At 51.2% G+C, this 16903-nt stretch overlaps 1 protein-coding gene across 2 annotated transcripts in view; it reads left to right on the top strand.

Annotated features, from left to right (window-relative positions):
- The first annotated feature begins 6 nt into the window (after positions 1 to 6).
- urb2 (URB2 ribosome biogenesis homolog) overlaps positions 7 to 16903 on the top strand; it is a 28913-nt gene continuing 12016 nt past the window's right edge. The window contains exons 1-6 of one of the 2 annotated variants that reach the window (XM_078230295.1): positions 7 to 31; positions 2891 to 3019; positions 5511 to 5687; positions 9122 to 12446; positions 14127 to 14287; positions 15000 to 15110. In XM_078230295.1, the coding sequence (XP_078086421.1) occupies positions 2894 to 3019; positions 5511 to 5687; positions 9122 to 12446; positions 14127 to 14287; positions 15000 to 15110 (3900 nt within the window). In that variant the 5' untranslated portion in view covers positions 7 to 31; positions 2891 to 2893. Of the gene's footprint in view, positions 32 to 2233; positions 2324 to 2890; positions 3020 to 5510; positions 5688 to 9121; positions 12447 to 14126; positions 14288 to 14999; positions 15111 to 16903 lie in introns of those variants that run through there. The other variant, XM_078230296.1, reaches the window with a different exon arrangement.

Below are 16903 nucleotides of genomic sequence, written 5' to 3'. Positions count from 1 at the left end.
GAGCAGAGCCTGGAGCTGGAGGAAGGAGCTGGTGTGTGTGTAAATCTCAGTATAAACTGGCCTGGGTTACTAACTGGAGACTTATAGAGGGGTTTGAGCAACTCTGTAACTATAACTGAGAAATTTCATCTATTATTGTCTCATGTATTAACATACAGTGAAAAGTATTGTTTCTTGCGCGCTCTGTTTCTATAGATGTTGAGAGGCATAGATCGGGTGGACTCTCAGAGGCTTTTTCCCAGGGTGGAAATGTCTGCTACGAGAGGACACAGGTTTAAGGTGCTGGGGGGTAGGTACAGGGGAGATGTTAGGGGGAAGTTTTTCATGATGTGGAGATGCCGGCGTTGGACTGGGGTAAACACAGTAAGAAGTTTAACAACAGATAGATACCCTACAGTGCAGAAAGAGGCCCTTCGGCCCATCGAGTCTGCACCGACCACAATCCCACCCAGGCCCCATATCCCACCCACTAATCCCTCTAACCTAGACATCTCAGGACTCGAAGGGGCAATTTTAGCATGGCCAATCAACCTAACCTGCACATCTTTGGACGGTGGGAGGAAACCGGAGCACCCGGAGGAAACCCACGCAGACACGAGGAGAATGTGCAAACTCCACACAGACAGTGACCCAAGCCAGGAATCGAACCCAGGTCCCTGGAGCTGTGAAGCAGCAGTGCTAACCACTGTGCTACCGTGCCGCCCTGTGGCAGCTTGTGTGGCTTTTGCTACCAAATAAACCTGTTGGACTTTAACCTGGTGTTGTTAAACTTCTTAGTAGGTTTTTCACACAGAGGGTGGTGGGCGAGTGGAATCGGCTGCCATCAGTGGTAGTAGAGGCAAACTCAATAGGGTCTTTTAAGAGACTCCTGGAGGAGTATATGGGACTTAATAGGATGGAGGGTTATAGGTAGGCCTAAAAGGTAGGGATATGTTCAGCACAACTCGGCCTGTTTGTGCTGTCGTTTTTTTTTCTGTACAGACAAAGCATACCATTCATAGAGAAGGAAAGGAGAGAGTGCAGAATGTAGTGTTACAGTCATAGCTAGGGTGCAGAGAAAGATCAATTTAATATAAAGTTAAAGTTTATTTATTAGTGTCACATGTAAAGCTTACATTAGCGCTGCAAAGAAGTTACTGAAATTTTCCCCTATTTGCCACACTCCGGCACCTGTTCAGGTCAGTGCACCCTAACCAGCACTTCTTTCAGAATGTGGGAGGAAACCCACACAGACACGGGGAGAACATGCAAACGCCACGGATGGCATGGTAGCACAGTGGTTAGCACTGCTGCTTCACAGCTCCAGGGACCTGGGTTCGATTCCCGGCTTGGGTCACTGTGGAGTTTGGACATTCTTCTCGTGTCTGCGTGTGTTTCCTCCGGGTGCTCCAGTTTCCTCCCACAGTCCAAAGATGTGCGGGTTAGGTTGATTGGCCATACTAAAATTGCCCCTTAGTGTCCTGAGATGCGTAGGTTAGAGGGATTGGTGGATAAATATATGGGGGTAGGGCCTGGGTGGGATTGTGGTCAGTGCAGACTCAATGGGCCGAATGGCCTCTTTCTGTGCTGTAGGGTTTCTACGATTTCCACACTGACAGTGACCCAAGCCGGGAATCAAACCCGGGTCCCGCTGCAGTGCTAACCACTGTGCCACCCTAAGGTAGGTCATTCAGAAGTTTGATGGCGGCAGGGAAGAAGTAGAAGGTGAAGAAGAAGCTGGAGTACTGTGTGCAGTTCTGGTCGCCACATTATAGGAAAGATGTGATCGCACTGGCAGGGGGTGCAGAGGAGATTCACCAGGATGCTGCCCGGGATGGAACATTTCAGTTATAAAGAGAGGTTGGGTAGGCTTGGGTTGTTTTCATTAGAACAGAGAAGACTGAGGGGTAGCTTTGGGGGAGGCGATGGCCTAGTGTTATTGTCACTAGACTATTAATCCAGAAACTCAACTATATATTGACCTGGGTTCAAATCCCAGCACGGCAGGTGGTACAATTTGAATTCAATAAAAGATATCTGGAATTAAGCATCTATTGATGACCATGAAACCATTGTCGGAAAAACCCATTAATGTCCTTTAGGGAAGGAAATCTGCCGTCCTTTCCTGGTCTGGCTGACATGTAACTCCAGAGCCAAAGCAATGTGATTGACTCTCAACTGCCCTCTGAAATGCAGGGCAATTAGGGATGTGCAGTGAATGCCGGCCTAGCCAGCAACACCCGTGTCCAATGAATGAATATTAAAAAAACTTGATCGAGGTGTACAAGATTATGAGGGACATGGACAGAATGGATAAGGAGCAGCTGTTCCCTTGAGTTGACGGGTCAGTCACAAGGAGACTTAGGTTCAAGGTGAGGGGCAGGAGGTTTTGGGGGGGATGTGAGGAAAAACATTTTTACCCAGAGGGAGTAACGGTCTGGAATGCGCTGCCTGGGAGGGTGGTGGAGGCGGGATGCCTCACATCCTTTAAAAAATATCTGGATGAGCACTTGGCTCGTCATAACATTTAAGGTTATTGGCCAAGTGCTGGCAGATTGGATTAGGTGGGAGTTATGGAAATAAGGCCTGGATAAGATGCTGAGTAAGAGCCAGTGCAGACTCAGTGGGCCGAATGGCCTCCTTCTGTACTGTAGGGATTCCTTGATTGGCAAAATGGACATTGGTGCAATTATTTGTGTTGAGACACACAGGGCGGAATTTTCCCGTCCCACCTGGCACGGGAATCATAGCGGGCAGGACACGGACTATACAAAGATCCACTGACTCGGATGGGATCTTCCGGCCTTGGGGTGAGGGCAGCCAGAAAATCCCGTCCTTAGAGTAATCACCCAAGTGTCTGGGCATCTCTCCCCATGTTAACCCTGTTAAAGTGTTGTTCTCTTGATTTCAGATCATGGCTGCAATTTATTCTGGGATTCATCTGAAACTGAAAAGTGCAAAAACCCCATGGGGAGACAAACTGAAGCTGGCTCGATTTGCCTGGATTTCACACCAGTGTTTTCTCCCCAACAAGGAACAGGTGTGTATTCGGTAAACCTTCTCACTTTCGTATTCATTTGCTTTGAACATTCTCATCCTTGTCTGCAAATCCCTGGGCCTCTGGTTAACTCATCCAGGGCCTTACGGCCTTGCAATGGTCTCTACAGTTGTGAATTCTTTGGCATAAGGAGGGGCCTGGCAGGGGTGAAAACAGGATCATGCAGCAGGAGTGTGGCAGGGGAGAGTCCATGATCAGGTAGGTAGATCTCCCAGGCTAGGGTAGGGTAAAGGATCAGGGTGGCCGATGAGGTCAATCTGAGGCCTTGCCTGATGTAATCTTTCAATAAGGAGTCTCACAACACCAGGTTAAAGTCCAACAGGTTTATTTAGTAGCACAAGCCACAAGCTTTCGGAGCGCTGCCCCTTCGTCAGGTGAGTGGGAGTTCTGTTCACAAACAGGGCATATAAAGACACCAACTCAATTTACAAAATAATGGTTGGAATGCGAGTCTTTACAGGTAATCAAGTCTTAAAGATACAGACAATGTGAGTGGAGAGAGTATTAAGCACAGGTTAAAGAGATGTGTATTGTCTCCAGACAGGACAGTTAGTGAGATTTTGCAAGCCCAGGCAAGTCGTGGGGGTTACAGATAGTGTGACATGAACCCAAGATCCCGGTTGAGGCCGTCCTCATGTGTGCTGAACCTGGCTATCAGTCTCTGCTCAGCAACTCTGCGTTGTCGTGAAGGCCGCCTTGGAGAACGCTTACCCGAAGATCAGAGGCCGAATGCCCGTGACCGCGGAAGTGTTCAACCCATAATCTTTCAAACAACCCATAATCTTTCAAACAACCCATAATCTTTCAAAGCCATCTCTGCTTTTTGGCTACGTTGAAGTATCAGATCAACCCCAGGAGGAGGCGCAATGCTTCATCTTGTTATTTTGGATCTTGTTTGTCCCTCTTGTGGGAATCATGAATTGGATTCAATTTGAGTTTTTTTTTTGGGATGGAATAAAAATTAACAAAAAAACAGGGGGTCTTAATGACCTTTCCTTGTTTAAAGTTCATTCTTTCCTTGCTTGTTTGCTAGTGTGCAAAATATTTTAAAAGCAGTGGGCCATTTTTAAAATAAATTCACATGTCCAAAAGTGTGTGTAAATGCTGTTTGGTCAACTTTGGGTTACTGGTCATAGAATCCCTACAGTGCAGAAGGAGGCCAGTCAGTCCATCGAGTCTGCACCAACCTCAATCCCAACCAGGCCCTATTCCCATAACCCCACACATTTACCCTGCGAATCCCCTGAAATTAGGGTCAATTTAGCATGGCCAATCCACCTAACCCACACATCTTTGGACTGTGGGAGGAAACCGGAGCACCCGGAAGAAACCCACGCAGACACGGGAAGAATGTGCAAACTCCACTCAACAAAACTCCACACAGACAGTGACCCGAAACCAGAATCGAACCCGGGATCCCTGATGTTGTGAGGCAGCAGTGCTCACCACTGTGCCACCATGCCGCCCAGTCATAGAACATGATTTCAGATCTGGCCTTACCCTTCTGGTCAAACTGAGCTACATTCTATTCATGGCATGGTGGGGGAGTGGGGAGATGGCAGCACAGTGGTAATGTCATTGGACTAGGAATCCATATGTCTCGGGGACGTGGGTTCAAGCCCCATCATGGCAGCTGGTGAAATATGAATTCAATTTATGATTCAAGTGAATAAATCTAGAATATAAAACTCATTTCAGTATTGCTGTTTGTGAAATTACCATCGATTGTTGTGAAAACCCATCTGATTCACTCATGCCCCTTTAGGGAAGGAAATCTGCCGTCCTTACCCGGTCTGGCCTACATGTGACTCCAGAGCCACAGCAATGTGGTTGACTCTTAACCACACTCTGAAATGGCTGAGCGAGACTCTCAGTTACTTCCTAGAATCCCTACAGTGCAGGAGAGGCCATTTGGTCCATCGAGTCTGCACTAACCACAATCCCACCCAGGCCCTATCCCCGTAACTCCATTTATCCTGCTCGTCCCCTGACACGAAGGGGCAATTTAGCACGGCCAGTCAACCTAACTCGCACGTCTTTGGACTGTGAGAGGAAACCGGAGCACCCAGAGGAAACCCACGGGGAGAATGTGCAGACTCCGCACCGACAGTGATCCAAGCAGGGAATCGAACCCGGGTCCCTGGTGCTGTGAGGCAGCAGTGCTAACCACTGTGCCACCGTGCGGCCTTAAGTTGAAGGGCAATTAGGGATGGGCAATAAATGTTGGCCTTGCCAACAACGCCCACGTCCCAATTAAGATACTCCAAGTATCTATTCAAATCTCTTCCCCCAAGAGTTTAAGAAACAGTGACAACAGTGTTGTAAAAACCCACCTTTAATATGTTAAAAAATCTTGTATCTCGCATACAGTCTCATTCTGTCATTATTAACGTGTCCTCCAAATCATCTGAATTTGACGCAGTGGTCGGAATGTTTTATATTCTAATCCACTCCTTTTCTCCCCTATACAAAGGTTTTAATGGATTGGGTGAATCACACGTTGACTGGATATTACAGCAAGAAGCTCCGGTTTGGAGATGAGATTGTGGAGGGCCTGTGGATCTACCTCAATGATATTCTTCATAGCAAGAAGCTGCAGAAGTTGACCCAGCAGGGGAAGATCATCACTATCCGTGCCACGATCGCACAGGTGAATTGACTCCAAGTACCTGAAACGTTGCTTGTTTGTTTGAACCCGCAGCAGTCCTGCAGAGCCCAGCTGTGATCAGGATTTGCCAGGTGCTGACGGAGATACCTCTTCGCCAGGAGAACACCCGACTCTCTGCCAGATCCACAGAACTTGCTTTGAGACACTGCATCAAGAGGAGGCCATTCAGCCCTTTTAGCCTGCATGTCTCACTAGGGCGGCACAGTGGTTACCACTGCTGCCTCACAGCGACAAAGACCCGGGTTAAGTTCCCAGCTCGGGTCATTGTCTGTGTGGAGTCTGCACATTCTCCCTGTGTCTGCGTGGGTTTCCTTCGGGTGCTCCAGTTTCCTGCCACAGTCCGAAAGACGTGCTGGTTGGGTGTATTGGTCATGCCAAATTCTCCCTCAGTGTACCCAAAGAGGCGCTGGAATGTAGCGACTAGGGGATTTTCACAGTAGCTTATTGAGTTTTTTGAGAAAGTGACCAAGGAGGTGGATGGGGGCAAGGCAGTGGACGTGGTATATATGGATTTTAGTAAGGCGTTTGATAAGGTTCACCATGGTAGGCTTCTGCAGAAAATGCAGATGTATGGGATTGGGGGTGATCTAGGAAATTGGATCAGGAATTGGCTAGCGGATAGGAAACAGAGGGTGGTGGTTGATAGTAAATATTCATCATGGAGTGCGGTTACAAGTGGTGTACCTCAGGGATCTGTTTTGGGGCCACTGCTGTTTGTAATATTTATTAATGATCTGGATGAGGGTATAGTTGGGTGGATTAGCAAATTTGCTGATGACACCAAAGTCGGTGGTGTGGTAGACAGTGAGGAAGGGTGTCGTAGTTTGCAGGAAGACTTAGACAGGTTGCAAAGTTGGGCCGAGAGGTGGCGGATGGAGTTTAATGCGGAGAAGTGTGAGGTAATTCACTTTGGTAGGAATAACAGATGTGTTGAGTATAGGGCTAACGGGAGGACTTTGAATAGTGTGGAGGAGCAGAGGGATCTAGGTGTATGTGTGCATAGATCCCTGAAAGTTGGGAATCAAGTAGATAAGGTTGTTAAGAAGGCATATGGTGTCTTGGCGTTTATTGGTAGGGGGATTGAATTTAGGAGTCGTAGCGTTATGTTGCAACTGTACACAACTCTGGTGCGGCCGCACTTGGAGTACTGTGTGCAGTTCTGGTCCCCACATTACAGGAAGGATGTGGAGGCTTTGGAGAGGGTGCAGAGGAGGTTTACCAGGATGTTGCCTGGTATGGAGGGGAGATCCTATGAGGAGAGGCTGAGGGATTTGGGATTGTTTTCGCTGGAAAGGCGGCGGCTAAGAGGGGATCTTATTGAAACATATAAGATGATTAGAGGTTTAGATAGGGTGGATAGTGATAGCCTTTTTCCTCTGATGGAGAAATCCAGCACGAGGGGGCATGGCTTTAAATTGAGGGGGGGTAGTTATAGAACCGATGTCAGGGGTAGGTTCTTTACCCAGAGGGTGGTGAGGGATTGGAATGCCCTGCCAGCATCAGTAGTAAATGCGCCTAGTTTGGGGGCGTTTAAGAGATCCGTAGATAGGTTCATGGACGAAAAGAAATTGGTTTAGGTTGGAGGGTCACAGTTTTTTTTTAACTGGTCGGTGCAACATCGTGGGCCGAAGGGCCTGTTCTGCGCTGTAATGTTCTATGTTCTATGTTCTATGTTCTATTGCAGTGTTAATGTAAGCCTACTTGTGACATTAATAAATAAACTAAACGTAAGGTGTCCGAAACTAGTGGCCGTGGATAGAAGATGATTAATAAATCCAACAGGGAATCCAGAACATAGAACAGTACAGCACAGTACAGGCCCTTCGGCCCTCGATGTTGTGCCGAGCTTTGTCCAAAACCAAGATCAAGCTTTCCCACTCCCTATCATTCTGGTGTGCCCCCCGTGCCTATCCAATAACCGCTTGAAAGTTCAAGAAACATCTTTTCCCAGAGATCAAAACTTGCTATCCCCAGGGTCTAGTTGCAACTTCGACGTATTTTGAAACATGTTTATGAACATGTGCAGATGGAGTTTAATTTAGATAAATGCAACGTGATGCATTTTGGTAGATCAAACCAGGGCAGGACTTACTCAGTTAATGGTAGGGCACTGGGGAGAGTTATAGAACAAAGAGATCTAGGGGTACAGGTTCATAGCTCCTTGAAAGTGGAGTCACAGGTGGACAGGGTGGTGAAGAAGGCACTCGGCATGCTTGGTTTCATCGGTCAGAACATTGAATACAGGAGTTGGGAGGCCTTGTTGAAGTTGTACAAGACATGGATAAGGCCACATTTGGAACACTGTATACAGTTCTGGTCGCCCTATTATAGAAAGGATATTATTAAATTAGAAAGAGTGCAGAAAAGATTTACTCGGATGCTACCGGGTCTTGATGGTTTGAGTTATAAAGAGAGGCTGGATAGATTGAAACATTTTTCCCCTGGAGCGTAGGGGGCTTAAGGAGGTCTATAAAATAATAAGGGGCATAGATCAGCTAGATTGTCGATATCTTTTCCCAAAGATAGGGGATTCTAAAATTAGAGGGCATAAGTTTAAGGTGAGAGGGGAGAGATACAAAAGTGTCCAGAGGGGCAATTTTTTCACACACAGGGTGGCGAGTGTCTGGAATGAGCTGCTAGAGGCGGGTACAATTTTGTCTTTGAAAAAGCATTTAGACAGTTACATGGGTAAGATGGGTATAGAGGGATATGGGCCAAACGGGGGCAATTGGAACTCGCTTAGTGGTTTAAAAAAAGGGCGGCATGGACAAAGAACAATACAGCACAGGAACAGGCCCTTCGGCCCTCCAAGCCCGCGCCGCTCCCTGGTCCAAACTAGACCATTCTTTTGTATCCCTCCATTCCCACTCTGTTCATGTGGCTACCTAGATAAGTCTTAAACGTTCCCAGTATGTCCGCCTCCACCACCTTGCCCGGCAGCGCATTCCAGGCCCCCACCACCTTCTGTGTAAAAAACGTCCTTCTGATATCCGTGTTAAACCTCCCCCCCCCTCACCTTGAACCTATGACCCCTTGTGAACGTCACCACCGACCTGGGAAAAAGCTTCCCACCGTTCACCCTATCTATGCCTTTCATAATTTTATACACCTCTATTAGGTCACCCCCTCATCCTCCGTCTTTCCAGTGAGAACAACCCCAGTTTACCCAATCTCTCCTCATAACTAAGCCCCTCCATACCAGGCAACATCCTGGTAAACCTCCTCTGCACTCTCTCTAAAGCCTCCACGTCCTTCTGGTAGTGCGGCGACCAGAACAAGTTGGACCAAAGGGCCTGTTTCCATGTTGTAAACCTCTATAACTGTAATTTGAGAAATACTCTCTTCGGATTTAATGTGCAAAGTCTAAGTCCCTGTGAGACATATTGCTAATGCCTCATTTAAAATTTTCATTTCAGATGATAAATGACAGGATCGGGGAACATTCCGGCAAAGTGCCGCTGAATGACTGCACGTCAAGCCTAACCGCGGTGCTGAGCTGCTGTCAAGGCATCCTCACGTCTCCTTCCTTCTCCATCATCTATACCAGCCACGGGGAGCTGCTGGTGGACCTGGTCGGTAAACTTGCCCTGCTGCTGTGCCGCAGGCTGGGATCGCCAGAGGCCTTGCGCTCCACACAGCTCTTCGATGTCCTCCTGTTGGCCTTGGACCAGTACCTCATCGTTCAGCGGCAGCAGCACAACCAGTCCCGGGTCTTCCTGCAGGTCTGCGGCCTTCTCCTCCAGCCCCTCCTCCTGTTGAGGCACCTGCTGTCCTCGAGGTGCTGGAGGAGCGAGGACGAGGTGGCCGTGCGACAGCACCTCAGCAAAGAGACGTGTAATAAAATCCAGGCAGCCCTGCACAGTGGCCTGTTCCACGCCGATTTCCTGAACTCCTACAAGGAGGAGCTGCTGCAAAGCGGCGAGCCGCAGCCTCGGAGGGCCAGCTTCTCCAAGGCCTTGGCCACCCCCGTCGGAACGATGCTCTCCAAGATGGCCGACGCCAACTTCTTCGGGCCGGACTTGCAGCCCGCCGTGGCGGCGGCCTCGCTCCCCCTGCTTTACCGCCTCGCCCTCGAGTCCTACTGCCGGGACGGCAACCAGCTGCTCGCCTTCCACATCTTCGCCCGGTTCTTCGACTCGCTGGGGTTCCCGCAGCTGTGGGGCAAGACGGAGCGGCCGGCGGCGGACCGCAACCCGGGCTTGCTGGCACTCGACCAGCTGCTGGCCGCCATCTCCGGCGGCAACGTTTACAACGTGGCCGTGGATAGAATCCGGTGCGGGGGGGTGCAGTTCGCCCTGTACGCCAGGGTGGCGGATACCTTGCTGACTTACCCCTGCCCCGCCGCCCCGGCCTGGTTCCGCTGCCTGAGGACGCTGATCCTGTTGAACCATTTGATCGTGGAGCCCGACCTGGATGAGCTGGTGTCGTTGGCGTGGATCGATGCCAGCGTCGATGACCCGCGGGCTCGGAGAGCCCAGGAGGCCCTGCTGACCACCTTGCTGGAGACTTACACCAAACTGCGGCAGCTGCCGAGGCTGTTCAAGGAGGTGCTGGCCATTATCACCCGCCCGGCGGCCGACGAGTTGAGGCAACCCGTCCTATCCGCCGGCCTTGCCCAGCAGCTCTGCCGATGCCTATTGGAGGTGCCGGCCAGTCAGGTCCTGGATATCTGGGACCTAATCCTGAAGAGCCAAGAATTCCTGATTCCGGATCTGGCTGGGAACCCGGATTTGGCATTGAAAGTCCTCACGATAAGCACCCTGCTGAACTCCATCCTTTTTAACATGAAGAGTCTGGATGGCAAAACGCCGACGCCAGTAATTCTGCGCGCGCAGGTGTTGATGGACAAGATGGCGCGGACGGTAGTGGTGCCACTGTTCCACGTCGCCAAGGATCCCGACGCCAAAGGCTCCGCCTTGTGGGCCGAGAGAGCCGTGAGCTCGGCGCTGCTTCTCAGCCACACCTGGGTGGAAATCGACCACCTCTTAAAGTTGAACTGCGGCAGGTATGTCTCACCTGGAGGCGAGGCGGAGGTGGAGGAGGGCAATCTTCAGTCTTGTCTACCTCAGGTGGGCTGGGGTGACCTGGGGAGGCTGCTGGCGGAGGGCTGGGGACAAAGCAACCAGTTGAGCCGCCACTGCCTCCAGCTGCTTGCGATCCAGAAGATGAAGAGAATCATGCTCCAGCCTGGGCCGCAGGCCGCCAGGGAGGCGGCCTCGCTCAGATCCGCCGCAGTGTACGTCGTGCAGTCCGGGAAAGCGGCCGTCAGAGACGCAGGGGAGGCCCCAGGCTGGGACGGAGGGCTCGGCACAATTAACGACGAGACGTTGGCCGTGGCCTACTGGCACCTGGTCACGTCAAACCTGGCCCTCCTGGTTCCCTACCTCCCCGGGGAAGAGCTCGCCTACTTGGCGGACGCGGTGATGAGGAATCTGTTACTGAGGGAGACCCGGGAGGTGGGCCCGGACCCAGCAAACCCGCTTTCTATTCCAACGATGTGCGAGAGCTTGATCAACAGCTCGATTCTTCCAGAAGTGCAGCCCCTGCACCGAGCAATTCTTCACGCGCTGCTGGAGAGGGTGAGGGGCCTGGTATCTCTCCCGGACCTCGACGTGCCCGCACGGTTACTAGAACAGCTGGGGGACAGCGGCGAGGCCCGTCAGGGCGGCGGTAATCAGAGGGGCAGCGTTTCCGAGTCGCCAGCCCCTCGCCCTCAAGGGAGCTCCCTTCTCCTTGCCTACGATGCCCTGTCGCCAAAGAGCCCCTCACTTCCCCCCCTCTCTGAGCAGCAGTTTGATCTCCTGCTCCGGTCACTGGACGTTCTCTCTGCCTTGAGGCTGGACAGCCTGTCCGGCGCCGATCATCTCCGCTGCTTTCTCCTGCTGGTGTCCCTGGTCACCGCCGTCCGTCCCAGCTCGGGGAAGAGCCATGCCTCCAAGGGCCTGTGGGCCCTCAGCAAGTGCTACACCCTCCTGACCGTCCTGCAGACGGGCGCCAACGCGAACGCGGTCTTTAAGCTGGCGCATGCTGGCGATATCTTTGAGAAGGTGACGGCTCCCTTGTTCCTGGCGAGCGGCGAGTTGGCCGGCTGTGAAGGGTATCCAGAATTCCTTGGCGCCGTCCAGAGGTTTCTGGCTGAGTTCACCCAGGCCATCGTGGAACGGAAGCAAAGCATGTGCCTGAACTTGGAGCAGTTTGTGGCTTTCCTCTCCGATGCCTGGCTGTCCTCGAAGGTGACGGAGGAGTGGAGGCCAGTGGCCGAGCAGTCGCTAAGTGTGGCCTTGTCGACGTTGAGCCAGACCCTGGTGAACACCCTACAGTGCTCGGAGAAGGCCAGGCACAAGGGCACTGCCCAACACTCCCTTCTCACCCAACTCACGGGGCTCTTGGGCCCCGTTCTCCAGTCCCATCTCGACAGGGGTGGAAGGTTGGACCTCACCCTCACCATGCCCTGTGTCGCTGGCCTCCTGCAAGCGGAGTTGTGCCTGGCAGGGTTGGAGGACGGTGTGCCCACTGAGGGAGGGAGTCCAGACGTGCGGGGGCTGCAACACGCTGACTTGTACCAGAGGACGTGTCTTCAGGTTCTGCACCAGCTCACCTCTCCCACCGAGGACCTGGGATTACTCCAAAAGCAGCTGGAATTTTTACAGGCCTTCTGTTCGGCCTCAGAGCTTTGCACTGAGCGTGACTCCGGGACTGGCAGCGTCGCCATACTCTGCGCTGTAAAGGCCTTGCTCGCAGGTAAGCAACTCGACTGCTCCCTCATTCAAAACACACAAGTGTAAGCCATCGTGACAACAATAGCTTGCATTTATATAGCACCTGTGACATAAAATGGCCCAAATTAAATGTGAAGCTGCCCTGCCTCATCAGGAGATAACGGCACAGTGGTTAGCGCTGCTGCCTCACAGCGCCAGGGTCCCGCGTTCGATTCCCGGCCTCGGGTCACTGTCTGTGTGGAGTTTGTACATTCTCCCCGTGTCTGCATGGGTTTCCTCCGGGTGCTCCGGTTTCCTCCCACGTTCCAAAGATGTGCGGGTTAGGTGGATTGGCCATGCTAAATTGCCCCCTTAGTGTCAGGGGGTTAGTAGGGTAAATAAGTAGGGTGATGGGGATAGGGCCCGGGTGGAATTGTGGTTGGTGCAGACTGGCTGGGCTGAATGGCCTCCTTCTGCACTGTAGAGACTCTATGTAATAATCGGGGCAGCCGAGCAAAAGCTTGAGGAATTTGGAGGAATGTCTTAATACAGGCGGCGAGGTTTAGGGAGGAAATTAACGTGGTCCTGCCATGTCTGGTTGTGAATGGCCAAACCATTGGTTCACCATATACATTCAAGTCTGCGTCCCTTGGAGTTAGTGGAGTGGAGATGAGGGTTGTACCAGGGGGAAGGCCAGGGTAAGAGAGAGAAAGAGAGTGATGGTTTTACTAGGACAAGACCACAGGAAGACATGGTGGCACAGTGGTTTGCACTGCTGCCTCACAGCGCCTGGGTTCGATTACCGGCTTGGGTCACTGTCTGTGTGGAGTCTGCACATTCTCCCCGTATCTGCATGGGTTTCCTCCGGGTGTTCCGGTTTCCTTCCACAGTCCGAAAGACGTGCTGGTCAGGTGCGTTGGCCATGCTAAATTCTCCCTCAGTGTACCCGAACAGGCGCCGGGATGTGACGACCAGGGGATTTTCACTGTAACTTCATTGTAGTGTTAATGTAAGCCTACTTATGACACTAATAAATAAACTTTAAGCTTACAAACTTAAACTTAGGTAGAGGTGAGGGTGTCATTGAGCACATCAGTAGCTGCAGAACTGTTGTGACGAGCAGAGGGTCTAAGGTTAGACAGCTGGGATTTTGAAACTAGGATTGCAAGTGGATTCAGGGATAGCTTCTTCCCAGAGACAGACACAGAAGTTTATTTATTATTGTCACGAGTAGGCTTACATTCACACTGCAATGAAGTTACTGTGAAAATCCCCTGGTCGCCACACTCCGGCGCCTGTCCGGGTACACTGAGGGAGAATTTAGCCTGGCCAATACACACCTAACCCGCACATCTTTCAGACTGTGGGAGGAAACCGGAGCACCTGGAGGAAACCCACGCAGACACGGGGGGAGAACCTGCAGACTCTGTAGTCACAGTGACCCAAGCCGGGAATCGAACCCGGGTCCCTGGCGCTGTGAGGCAGTAGTGCTAACCACTGTGCCACCCTAGTAAGAGGCTGCGAAGGGGTGAGGAGTGAACAGCTGGAGATGCAGCGGTCCACGTGATATCAGATGGGCTTCCTGTGATTGAAAGGTTAGAACTAGCAAGACCACGTGAGACGGGCAAGGGGCATCTGTGAATACGTAGATTGTGGCGTACGAATCTCCTAAACTGCCCTTCACTTTACAGCACAAATTCAATCACTCTCTCTGTCCCTCCAGCGCCATGGATGACAGTGCAGATCATTCAGCAGTTGGACGTTCAGCTCACTGGGCTACTCCGGTGCATAGCAGAAAGGTGTACAGAGCAGCAGTTTTACCTCATTGTAAAGTCCATCACACGAGGCCTTGAAGTCAGCAACCTTTGGAAAGGACAGCATCAGGTGAGTGGAGCCCTGGCCTGCCCCCCCACAAACCCCCTCACTGAGCCAGCGTGTCTCCTCAACTAATGTGCAGCGCAGCAGAAGCGTGCTGGGCCCATATAGCCCAGAGGCCGACAGATCAAAACCATTCTCTGCCGTTTAACTTTTATGGGCGGCACGGTGGTTAGCACTGCTGCCTCAGGGTCCCGGGTTCGATTCCCGGCTCGGGTCACCGTCCGTGCGGAGTCACGATGTGGAAATGCCGGCTTTGGACTGGGGTGGGCACAGTGAAGAAGTCTCTCAACACCAGGTTAAAGTCCCAACAGATTTATTTGGAATCACGAGCTTTCAGAGCGCTGCTCCTTCCATCTGGATGTCCACTCACCTGAGGAAGGAGCAGCGCTCTGAAAGCTCGTGATTCCAAATAAACCTGTTGGGACTTTAACCTGGTGTTGTGAGACTTCTTATCATGCGGAGTCTGCACGCTCTCCCCATGTCTGCGTGGGTTTCTTCCGGGTGCTCCGGTTTCCGCCCACAGTCTGAATGACGTGCTGGTTAGGTGCATTGGCCGTGCTAAATTCTCCCTCGGCGTACCTGAACAGGCGCCAGAGTGCGGAGACTCGGGGATTTTCACAGTAGCTGAATTGCAGTGTTAATGAAAGTCTACTTGTGACACTAATAAGTAAGTTTAAACTAACACTGTGCTGCGGTCTGCTTTGTCCATCGGATGCAGGATGTCGTGTCGTCTCTGATTCTGACCACTCTTCTCTTAAAATGTTCTCTAAGCGGGGATGTGGGAAAGGCTGTCTGGTTTACAGCCCCACAGATCATCACAGCACTGCTGGTAAGTAATGGCCTTTTTATCCCATTTTGTGCAAGAAATCGAGAGCGGTGGGTGTGCCCAATGTTTTGGGGATCGCCAGAGTATTGAGCCTCGAGGGTCAGGTGCAGACTTTGAACAAGAAAGAGCTTGCGTTGATATAAAATCACTGCCTGCTTGGGATGTGGTCAGGTGCCTCACTGACAGTAAAGCACATACTGAGGGGGTATTCACTATTTTTGCATCGCAACATCCCACAAACAATAGGGGCAGCACGGTGGCACAGTGGTTAGCACTGCTGCCTCATAGCACCAGGGACCTGGGTTCGATTCCCGGCTTGGGTCACTGTCTGTTTGGAGTCTGCAAGTTCTCCCCGTGTCTGCGTGGGTTTCCTCCGGGTGCTCCGGTTTCTACCCACACTCCAAAGATGTGCGGGTTAGGTGGATTGGCCGTGCTAAATTCTCCCTTCGTGTCGGGGGAACTAACAGGGTAAATACGTGGGGTTATGGGGATAGGACCTGGGTGGGATTGTGGTCAGTGCAGACTCGATGGGCCAAATGGCCTCCATCTGCACTGTTAGGATTCTATGAATAAATTAGATAAATGACCAGATCATTTGTTTCAATGACATTGGCCGAGGGATGAATATTTGCCGGGACATCAGGAAGTTTTGGATGGTACGCATTACAATGTGGACAAAAGACAGTGAATTTACACCCAACAAGGTCTCATTAGGAGTCACATAAGCGACCCAAGCAATTGCGTTGGCGAACCCTAGTTTGGATAAGGAGCTACGCCAACTGATTGCCAAAGGTTTTTGTCGGAATGTTTATCAAATCTCACATCTGCCGCTATTTATCTCCGAGCTGGGCGGCACGGTGGCACAGCGGTTAGCATGGCAGCCTCACAGCGCCAGGGACCCAGGTTCGATTCCTGGCTCGGGTCACTGTCTGTGTGCAGTTTGCAAGTTCTCCCTGTGTTTGCGTGGGTTTCCTTTGGGTGCTCTGGTTTTCTCCCACACTCCAAAGATGTACGGGTTAGGTTGATTGGCCATGCTGGATTGCCGCTTCGTGTCAGGGGGTATAGCCCGGGTAAATGCATGAGATTATGGGGATGGGGCCTTGGTGGGATTGTGGTCGGTGCAGGCTCGATGGGCTGAATGACCTTCTGCACTGTAAGGATTCTATGATCCAAGGCTACAGCCACTGAACAAGGCCCCTGTGTCCTGAAGATTGACCATTATAGGCGAAACCCACCACCATAACCTTAATCTTAACCAACTGTACGTCCAGCACCATTCTGAAGGTGCTGATCAATACTGCATCAACTGTTCGCACTATGACCTGGTTCCTCAGAAAGGCTACTCAATGCCTGGAATCATACCCCTTTTTTTTGAAGAAAGCAGTGGAAGTATTATCTTTGTAATAGCCTGTACAGTTTTTGTTAGATGGTTAAATAGTGCTGAAAAGAGAGCCATGTTGCTGAAGTTTTTCATCTTGCACTCATCAGGACAAATGCAAGAATGCCAAATTTCCAATGATCACAACAATTTATACTCCAGAAGAGGTACTGATTGGTTGGCAAATCGGCTCTGATTGGCCAAGGTATTGCCATGGAGAAAACAATGGGGAGCTATTGGCTCCTGAAGCTCCTGGGTAATTCATTTGGTGATTCATGGAGGCAAAAGGGACGTGTCCAGGCATTGCGCCTTTTTTGAATTTAAAAAACATGTGGCACAATAGTTCCCTGGTGCATTCTCCATGGCAACCCCTCGACAACGAGAGTCAATCGATCAGCACAAGTTGTTGCTCCCTTTG

This window comes from Mustelus asterias, chromosome 15 (assembly GCF_964213995.1).
Source record: "Mustelus asterias chromosome 15, sMusAst1.hap1.1, whole genome shotgun sequence".
In the NCBI taxonomy this organism is placed as follows: Eukaryota; Metazoa; Chordata; class Chondrichthyes; order Carcharhiniformes; family Triakidae; genus Mustelus; species Mustelus asterias.
The sequence above is the reverse complement of the archived record's forward strand: the minus strand, read 5'-3'. Positions and strand labels throughout refer to the sequence as shown.